The following is a 10,866-nucleotide window of genomic DNA, read 5'->3' as shown; positions in this document are numbered from 1 at the left end:
TTGCACTCTCCTCCATATGTAGCTTTAATCTGTTTAATTAGAATCCTAATTTACTTTTTTTAAGGGGGGGAAAACACACACACACACACACACACACACACACACACAAAAGGTCCATACTACCCAAAGCACCACATGCAAAAGAATGAAACTGGACCCCAATCCTACACCATACCCCAAATTAACTCAAAATGGATTAAAGACTTGAACGTAAGACCTGACCTTAAAAGTCCTATACATAGGGGCAAGCTCCTTGACATCAGTCTTGGCAATGATTTTTTGGATCTGACACCAAAACCAAAGGCAGCAAAATCAAAAATAAACAAGTCAGAGTACATCAAACTAAAAATGGGCAAAGGACCTGAATAGCCATTTCTCAAAAAAAAAAACCCATACAAATGGCCAACAGATATATGAAAAGGTACTCAACATCACTAATCATCAGGGGAATGTAAATCAAAACCACAGTGAGATATCACTTCACACCTGCTGGAATGACTACTACCAAAAAGACAGGAAACAACAAATGTTAGCAAGGATGTGAAGAAAAGGGAACTCTTATGTACTGTTGGTGGGGATACAAGTTGGTGCAGCCACTCTGGAAAACAGTCTGGAGGCTCCTCCAAAAACTTAAAAATAGAACTACCATACGATCTAGCAATTCCACTTCTGGGTATTTACCTGAAGGAAATAAAATCACTAACTCGAAAAGATATACTCACCCCCATGTTCACGCAGCGTTATTTACAATAGCCACGATACAGAAACATCCTAAGTGTCCAGTGATGGATGAATGGATAAAGAAAATGTGATAGAAAGAAAAAATATATATGAATATAATTCAGCCATAAAAAGAAGGAAATCCTGCCATCTGTGACAACACGGATGAACCCTGAGGGCATTATGCTAAGTGACATAAGCAGACAAATACTGAACGGTCTCATTTATATGTGGAATCATCTGAAATCAAAACAAAAAACAAAACAAACTCAGAACAGATTGCTGGCTGCCAGAGGTGGGGGAAGGGCACACAGTAGGTGAACAGGTAAAGGTGGTCAAAAGGTACAAACTTCCAGTAGTAAGAGAAATAAATCCTAGGGATATAATGTACAGCATGGTGACTACAGTTAACAATACTGTTCATTAAACTTGGAAGCTGCGAAGAGAGTAGATCTTAAAAGTTCTCATCACAAGAAAAAAAAATGGTAACTCTGTGAGGTGATCAAAGGTAACTGTGACATAGTTGTTAATACTACGTACACTTACTGTAGTAATCATTTTGTAATATATACATATGTCAGATCACCAGGATTTCACTTAAAGTTAATACAACATTATATGTCAATCATATCTCAATAAAAACAAGGGGAAAAGTGGCAATGCCGTTAGCATTTGCATAAAAAAAAAGGACAAAGAAAGCAGCTGCAGTATCTCATAATGGTTTAAGAGAATTAACTTAGGATCAAGCCTTGCTTCTTCCACTTGCTAGGTGTATAACATTTGGACAAATGACATTGGCCCTCCAAACCTCAGTTTCCTTCACTGCAAAATGCGATGATAATAATAATACTCACTTTGTCTTTTTAAACCACTTAGTGGTTAAAAAGATTAAGTGAGGTGATGAAGGTAAAGCACTTAGCACAGTGCCGGGCACTGTCTCGCCTGTCCTGAAAACCACTCCCGGTGGGAAATTCCTGTCTTACTATGCCTATCTCTGAACCTTTTACAGCTTGTACTTTCTGCTTCATTCTAATGTCAGTAGATGCGGTTTTGCTTTTTAATATCCTTTCCCTCCTTTTCTACAAATCAATCTTCTGTACTGGAAACAGAGGTTCCCTCTTACTAATTAATGTGCTATCCTTGCTGGCCAGGCCATTCCCCAGGAACACTTAGTGTTTTCTTTAACTAGACATTAACTTGGGGCAGGAGAAAAACAAGTCTATTTCTGCATCAATGGAGCAGCTCTTCAGATGCCCTCAGTTTTTCAAATGCTGGAAATCCTTCGCTAATTAATCAGGGTTTCAAATGAGTGCCTGTCTTCTAGCTGATGGCCAAAGCAGTGGAAGGAGGAAAAAACCCAGAGGAGGTCCTACCTAGAGTCTGCCCCTAGTGGCTGTCTGAACTCATCCAGAATGACCACGTCTGAATATACATATTTAAAATATTTCTTCCATCTCCCCCTCCTTCTGGGAAAGTTATCTTTATGCATTTGGCCCAAGGCCTGTTCAACTTTTTCTGGAGGCAGCCAGATTTGGAACACTCAAGAACACAGACGTCGGAACAGCAGAAAAAGGAAGAAGAGCTCTCCCATCATTGTTGGAGTGAACTGTTGGCCGTCTGACAGCAAACCTTTTGGGAAAGAGCCAGCCTTGTCACCATGCTGGAGGGCTTCACGGGGGAACGGATGTGATGATAGCAAAGGGGTTGAGCGAAACACTGGCAGGTGCCCACTTCCTGGCTCTACTTACTTCTTGCCATTCGTCTGCCCTCCAAGCGTAGAGTGGACACAGCGGGGCTTGGCAGGCGCGCTCTGACTCCGGTCTAGTGTATGGGTTGCACTCGGTCTCTCCGGCTATTTTGTGTGTTCCCAGCTGACAGCCCACATTTCTCCGCCGCACGCCTTGGCCACAGGACACAGAGCACTAAAAGGACAAGAGTGTGTAAGTGGGAGCTTCGGGTCATTTGGGGGAGGGAGTGATCATCGGGGTGGAGAGGGTCACAGATCTGGGGACCGCATTCCTAATCCAATGACCCTCACAGCTATCACAAGGCTTTCTAATTTCCAGTGAAAGGGACCCAAGAGAATGTCTTAAATCTGCAAACTCACTGCCTATCAAAGGCGGTTGAGTGAGGAAGAGACTCAAGTTAGGGGAAATCTTTCAGGTTAACAAAACTCTTGGACCGTGGAATAGGCTGGGACAGATCATTCTGAGACATTCATTACAACCTAGAAGTAGTGCTGCCATGTGAAATGAAAATCCCAAATGATTTCTATCCTGGAAGGTTGAAGGGTCTTGAAAATTGGAGAGACAGTTCTGTCCAAGAGAATTTCTTGGCAGATGGAAAATATAACTCAAGGAGAGTAAATCACTGAAGCTTTTAGGGCCTTATAAATAGAATTATTTTCTTCAGTCTCTTCTTCTTCTTGCTCCTATTCCTGGAAATAGGAACATTTTTTTTTTAAACTATGGAATTCGTTAAAGTATTTGTATCTATTTACAACCTGGGATGAATACACAAAAAATAAAAGCTGACAAAAAAAAAAAAATTTCCTCCGGTGTTGTGTTTCCAGTCCGTGAAAAATACTGTTGATCAGGCTGAAACATTTTGTTGACCAAGCTGCACAACACCCTATTAATCTGTAATTAACTTTCCTCTAAATTAATTTTTTTAATGGTTTCCTCATTGCTGGGTTTCATAATCTCACTTATGGGCAGGCCAAGCATTACTGTCTTTATTAAGCGTTTGACATTCAGAAACTAAAGGCAACATCTGACTGGAAAGCAGAGCCTATTATTTCACTCAGCTATTAAAAATTATTTCCAAGTTTTTGTGATAGCTCAGCTGCCATTCATTTGTCTAATTGAGAAAACAAACTTAACATACACTAAAGCCATATTCCTAAGAGGACGTCTTGGTAAAGAATAGAATCATGCTTTTAAATTAGACAAAAATTCTTCTCCAATTAAAACCTGCAGCAGGAGTCATCGTTCTCTGAGGCTAATGGGAATTTACTAACAAGAAGCACACCCTAATGAATTCTGCTGCATCATAATATTATTTCCGTTTCAGATTCTAAGAAAATAGGTGGTAGTGTTTAGAAGGCATCTTGGGAAATAATATCATTTCAGATGAGTCTATGCCAGGCAGGAGCTTAAATGTTCACATCAAAGCTAGCTGAAGAGAAGGAAATATTTTGGAGCAACATAGCTACTATTGTTTGGGTTTAATTGTATTAATTGGATTGAATGAGTTGGTGACCCACAAGGAGCCAGACTTTTAAGGTCATTACGTTCTTGGTGGAAGGAGAGGGTGCCTGATTGCCTTGTGTACAGAGGGTGGCCATTTAATACTTCTGGGAGCTACATGTATATTTCCCATTGATTACACAGGAAATGGATGAACTGCAACATCGCAGAGTTAGCACATGAAAGACAGAAATCATCAGCAACCACAGACAACAAACAACAAGCGAAATACCCTTTGGCTATTTGAATTTGGGGTCTCAAAAAAAAATAAAACAGTACACTTCCGGAACAATGTATCCACATGGTAACACAAGGAAAAAATAAGAACAATTAAGTAAACAAATTTGAGTTTGGCATAGAGCTAATACTACATATTCAAAATCTCATAACGCTTTAATAAGGGAAAGAAAAAGGAAAAAACCTTAAAGGCTTTCAGGGTGTATACTATTCAGGCTCTAAGTAAATGAAACTTCTTTTTGATGCTATTGTTAGTTACTGAGTAAATTATTACCTACGGTTCAGCAAAGGCAAGGTATTCAGAGCCATAAGCAACCAATATTTTAAAAATTATTTCTACAATGTTCGATATTTTTTCAAAAGATAAAGGAAGTTTCAGTGATACAATATGTCACTGTGGCTTCCGATTGTCATAGTGTCAAAGCTAGCCTTGAATTAACACATTCAAAAGTTTCGACAGGACTTATATGCACAGTAAGGTTTCGACAGGACTTACATGCACAGTAAGGTGTAAGCCCTGCCTCTGTGAATACTGCATCCGTGGTAATCTTTTTTCAAAATGAAGTATACTGCATCAGAGTTAGTTCTCGATGTTTAACTTTTCTTCTTGTGCTGTCTCAGGGGAGGCAACATTTTGCATACAGAGACAGCCAGCCTTGCTTGGTGAATTCTGAGAGATTTGTGCGGAAGCCCCATGAATAAAACAGCATCAAAAAGACCTCCCTGCATGACCCTGGAGGTGCTGATGGTGGTGGTGTCTGCACGTGTGCGTGCTTAATTCTTCTTGTTTTATTTAGTCCAACTTTTAGTTATTCTGCAGAAGAAAGAGGTTGAGCAGTGTCTATTAACATGCCCTCCTCCTCTGTCCCATCTATCATTTCTGCATGGCAGTCTATTTGTGCCAGTTTGAAAGTAGATGTTTTTAGTTCCAAACTACTGAGCTGGGAGCTGTGTTTCACCTCGCTGTACTCCCTACTGTGCAATGCTAGTATGCAGAACTCACCGATTTAAAGGGGAAACAATGCTCATTTCCACAGATAAAAAGAATCTCTATGTAACTTCTGATGTTTAGGGAATTGTAGTATACACTTGAAAAACTGGAAAGAATTTTACATACTTTTTTCCAGTACAACTACTGCAACCATGGCAGTGACATTATTTAAAGGAGCGATTAGTCTGAAAAATAACTGTATGAACCAACTTTAATAAATAATAACTGGTAACAACAATAGCAAACTTAGTAAGCATTTACTAGCCGATGCTCTATTCTAGGGTTTCTTAACCTAATAATTCACTTTTGTTGGGGGTGTCCTGTGCATTGTAGAAAGTTTAAGAGCATCCCTGGACTCTACCCTACTACATGTCAGTTGCATTTCCCCTCCTCTGCCAAAGTGAGATAACCAAAACTGTCTCTAGACACTGCCAAACCATCCCACGAGATACAAAATCACTGCCAGTTGAGACCTTAGTTCTATGCTAAGCATCTTGCATAAAATATCTCTCATACTTCCTAGTAAACCTTTTAAGTAGATACTCCACAAACAAATAAAGCAAAGAACAGAGATAATCACCCTAACTCAAGCAAAAACAGAAAATAGTCCAAGTAAATTCTATCCTAGGCAATAAACCAAATCTACCGTGGATTAAAATTTGGCTTCCAGTTTTAAAATATGGTGCTAATATTATGCAGCCTTTTGTACATCAGCAAGAGTGTGGGTGAAAAGCCTGTATTCAAACAATTCAACATCAATGCTTGCAGTTCAAATACAAAGTAACAAGAAAGCACAAATCACTAAGGCAACTCTCATTCTCATCACTGACCATGTGCATATGGTTTCCCTGACTTCTCAAAGGACACATGCTACACATCTGCCATGTTTCTCCATTAGACACTTGCAGAATACTTCAGAATCACACACCACAACCAAGCCGCTCTCATTGTAATTACAAGAAAAATCCCAACCAAAAATGGCTGGTAGGTTCATAATGCCATCTGCCAGTTCCCATTTTGGCATGACCACTGAAGAGCTTTTAAAAATTAAGTATTTCTCTGAATTTAAGACACCACTGATTCCAAGACCCAGTATTATATTTTGTATCTCTCAGAAAGAAAACAAGAGCAATTAATTAAATCATGGCCTTCCATTGGTTGTTAGGCCCATCCTGACCACAGAAATGTTAAAAAATGAAAAAAACAGGCATCTCAGGATTGAATGAATTCATGATTGATAAATGATGATAAAGTGTTACTTTCATTCTACTCTGATGATTTATTGTTTAGTCCTAATCTTCATTTGTTTAAAAAGCCTTTCTATAGGAACAGGACACATTAAAAATGTTTTATTCTGGAATGCTTTCGAATCATGTGACTACAGAGCCTTCACATTTATCAAGCTGAATCGAGAAATGGATGCTGATTGTGTCTGAAAATTTCATCCCTCAGCTCTTGATCAAAATCATCTAAACAAATTGAACATGACCTTTTGAAAAAAAATGCTTTCAAACTTTATTGAGGATGTTTTCCAATAAAAGCTATTCTTTTATTGGAAAAATTTCCTTGACACATTCCAGATTTTCAAAAGATGTAAAAGTGAAACATTCTGCTTTAAACCTCAAAACACCAATTCTGAGGGAGAGACGACGATTAGCAAGGCTATACTAGTTTCCTATCCCAATATTCTCTATGCCTTACTATCGTCACACATTTTGACATGATGAGAAATTGCAATAATTATTCTCCCTAACTTGAAGATGAGATGACTAGAATATAGCTACCAGCAGAAAACAGAAGGACCAGTTATAAAACTTTCTAAATATTGTTGCAAATGAATAATCGTTATTCTTGCTTTATATTACTGCCTTAGGGATATTTCTGTTTACCATGGGATCATTAGTAAACCAATAACCTTTAATCATGCAGACTGTCTTTCTCCATCAAACTCTGGGTCTGATTATTTTCAGGTATGCTTCTAAATTGCACAAATTGGATTTTACCCATGTAGCATCTTGTCTTGCCTGCTTTTATAATTAATTTCTATAAATCAAATCAGAGCATTAGCAAGTTGGCCACAGATCATTACATAACTGTGTTTACTTGCATTTTCCACAAAGGTAACTAGACTCTTCTAAGCAATTCTTTTCAACAGGTGCAGTCTTTTCTGGGGAGGGATTCCGATAACCCTATTACCTTATGTTTGAAAAAACCCCAAGGGCTCAAACCTAATCATCCCAGCTTTGTGAACAATTTTAGACTTCCCATCAAGATCACAGGATACTAGAGTAAAACTCACTCTGTGTTTACCAATAAAGAGTGAAAGATTCTTTTAATCATCCTTTTATTGAATGAATTGGCCTTTATAATGAGTACCATTTACAGGCTCTCAACTTAATATTCAGGACAAGATGCAAATAGTAGGTATGTCCAAGGGACATAAAGAAAAGTAACAGAGCATGAAAGTGTGCAAGAGGACAAGCTAATTAGTGTGGTATCTTAAATAATGTTAGCTGTAGGCTTTTACATGCATTGAATAGCTCCAAAAATAAAAAGGGCTGGAAGTTACAGATGACACTAGTCACTTAAGACAAACCATTAAGGATGACCGGTATGAAATACTGCCTAGAAATCTGGTCCCTTAAGGAAGCCAGAGGAGGAGCTAGCTCTGGCTGGGCACAGATGCTTTGATTGTTAAAACAAAAATAAAAACAAAACACGATCATTATGATAAAAGCATTGAGAGGGATGAGGCCCCCCTGCTGGGGAATGATGCAGGCCATGTTTTATTTCTCTGTGAAGGAAATAAGACTGTGAGGTATGGGGGGCAATGATGGCAGCTCAGGGCATTTGAGAAAAATTCACGTTTCTAGAGGAATTTTCTATTAGTCATGTTGAAATGGAGGATTCTCAATTCCTCCTCGTGCTAACACACCTGTGTAAAGCTTCTCTGGGGTATCAGGAATCAAGAACCAGGCTCTAAAAGCATCAATTCTAGAGGCTGCTAACCTTGAACCTAGGTTTCTATTGATTCTCCGGAGTATCTTCATACATCTCCACTGCACAGGAGAGCTACGAATTCAGTAAAACCTTACTGAATCAAATTAATGGAGAGAAAGAACACATTAAATACAGAATATGTGAAAAGAAATTGGGCCTTCTTGCTTTTAAGCACCTCAACCAGGCTGAGGAAATGGACAAGTGTGGAGTGACAAGATCTACTTTAAGGGCCAGAAATGAGTGACTTTTGTTCACCCCTCAATTGTTTATAGGTAAACAGAAGCTTCTAAAGTTCCCTCCTGAATTCAACAGGGAAACTCCCCCACCCAGTTCCTGACTAGGTTACCAAAGGTTTAGAATTAGTAGAGTCTAACTGTAGTCAGTTTCTTGGGTACTTACTCTCCTTCCCCATTGGATATACACAACATCGTACTCATTCAAGTAAAAAAAAATATTACTTTTGAGATCTTACTAGATTTAAGACCCCAGAGCTAAGTACATGGCATTCATTACTGCTTTAAATCCTCATAAGAGCTATATGAAGTCAGCTCGGCAAGGTCAAACAAATCACCCAAGGTTGCAGAGCTAGGAAATGACAGAGAACTTCCCCATCTGTCCCCCACCTCTATTGTATACAAGCTAACAGGCAGAGAAGTATTCTCTAATACTTTCTATTGACAGCCTTTTCTTTAAGAACCTCAAAGGTAAATTCAGACTCAATTCCTGCCAGGTAAACATAGTCAACCTTACTAGAATCTGAATTAGTGTTTTTTTAAGTGGTAAATAGTAATAAAAATGCCATCAGCGAAGGATTGAGGGGCTACTCCGTCCTAGACAGCTAACATCTACATCTACCACCGCTTGGAATTAATCCTCACAACTGTCCTATTGTAGATGGTATCCAAAAGTGCCAAGGGCTGAAGCCACTTGCCCAAGGTCCCACAGCTAACAAGTATCCTGACATAAAGCTGTTTCCCTCCCTGTCCCCAAGCTCCCCTCTGAAAAACGAAAACCGCGCAGGGAAACAAGCCAACACACTGGTGTCAGCCATGTGGCCGAAGGTAAGGAAGCAGTCATGAGAGGAGAAGCATTGCTCACCTGACTCCAGGCGCCAGCCTTCCACTTGGGGCATCTTCCTCCTCGGCACTTTCTGTGCCCATTTGGCTTAGCAAGGTGTTTACAGTAATCACTTTCTAAATGACTTCCATCTTTTGCCATGCAGTAAACATTTCGTTGTTTATGCCCTCGACCACAAGAGACAGAACACTGAAATATAAAGCAATGGCAAGGTTGTTGTTTTGTTTTTTTTTTAATCACAAGGAATTTGATAAAAACCTGTGTCGTGAGATGTTACGATCATGCCTAACTAGAGTCACCATTCCCCGCTTTTGCAGTGCCATGTTGGATAACACCTCAAGGCTCGACACGGAAGGAAGGTAGCAACGGAGAAAACAATGTGGACAGCATGACAGCAGGAATCCTGTCTAGTATCTTGGGTCACTCAAGAACGAGGGTAAATCCTGGTAATTTAGGCCAAAAATGAAGCCCATGAAATTACCATGAAATTCTGATTTACCGAAGTCCTACTATGAATTAGTTAGGATTCCTTTCAGACATCTCACTTCATGCAATCGCTGATCAAGACATTTCTTCAACAAACTACCTCACAATTCACTCTTTTGGATAAAGGTGTGTTTCCAAATTCAGCTGTGTCCCATTTCCTAGTGAACTGATTTAAGGAAACTCTTCTACCATTTTTCAGAGGAGAAGCTCTCATTTACCCAGTCCATTGGAAAGGAGGTAAAAAAGGCATGTTAGGAACTGAAAGGTAAGCTAGCAGGTGGGTCAGTGCCAAGTTTGGGAGGGAGGCATTACCTTTCAACTTTGATCTGCAGGTTCACTGAACTGTTTTAATGTGACCTTGTCTGACCACATCTAAGAAACCTGACTTTGATTTCAGAGTAGGTTTCTCAGAAAGGTTTAGGAATCAAAGGGCTCATGGCGTCAGGACAAAAATTTGATACGACAGCTTCTTGTGGAATAGGCAAGAGGCTGGCCCCCATGAGTATGCTGAGATATTCAACGTCTATTGCCTCATTAGCGATTACAGAATTCATTACCACTTGGATCATAAGCTTACTGGCTCCGGTTTTCAAGACACATTATTTCCCAATATAATGTCCTTAACATGTCAGAGGGAAATGAGCTTAAGAATGAAGAGCAAAATGTGAAAACACAACAAAAATAGATTTCAAGTGTCATGTCCTTCTACTCAATGTTTCTAATTTCCCCTGCTAACTCTGTGATTTTGTTAACTTAAATGGCCAAAGTACCCCTTTATGCCTAATAGGTAAATAGCACCATGTAAAACATGTAGCCTAACATAAATTCAAACACTATTACCAAGCAAGCTCAAAGTGATCCCATTCATAAATGTGTCAGACACGTTTTTCTAGTAAACATAAACCATTATAAAAATTCCAATAGCAGCTGCTAGAGAAATTTAAAATATGTATATTAATATGTTTGGCTATACTTTAGGAGATGGAAACGCTGTTTTGAGCTCTCATCTTGTGAGTGTTATGATTAAGAGCAGTCATTCTGGCACTCTTTTTTTTTTTTTTGTGGTATGCGGACCTCCCTCTGTTGTGGCCTCTCCCGTTGCGGACG

At 39.3% G+C, this 10,866-nt stretch overlaps 1 protein-coding gene across 10 annotated transcripts in view; it reads right to left on the bottom strand.

Annotated features, from left to right (window-relative positions):
- The window catches only part of ADAMTS9 (ADAM metallopeptidase with thrombospondin type 1 motif 9), a 231,858-nt gene that overhangs the window by 102,026 nt on the left and 118,966 nt on the right, over positions 1 to 10,866 (bottom strand). For 9 of the 10 annotated variants that reach the window (XR_008615619.1, XM_055079382.1, XM_028478511.1 and 6 more), the window contains 2 exons: positions 9,295 to 9,462; positions 2,469 to 2,642 (listed from right to left, as the gene is read on the bottom strand). Coding sequence is in view for 9 of the 10 variants with exons in the window: in XM_055079382.1 (XP_054935357.1) it covers positions 2,469 to 2,642; positions 9,295 to 9,462 (342 nt within the window). In the remaining variant the exon portion in view is untranslated. The remainder of the gene's footprint in view (positions 1 to 2,468; positions 2,643 to 9,294; positions 9,463 to 10,866) is intronic. The other variant, XM_028478514.2, reaches the window with a different exon arrangement.

The sequence above is a fragment of the Physeter macrocephalus genome, chromosome 18 (genome assembly GCF_002837175.3).
Source record: "Physeter macrocephalus isolate SW-GA chromosome 18, ASM283717v5, whole genome shotgun sequence".
NCBI classification, from domain to species: Eukaryota; Metazoa; Chordata; class Mammalia; order Artiodactyla; family Physeteridae; genus Physeter; species Physeter macrocephalus.
This window is presented reverse-complemented; position numbering and strand designations above follow the sequence as displayed.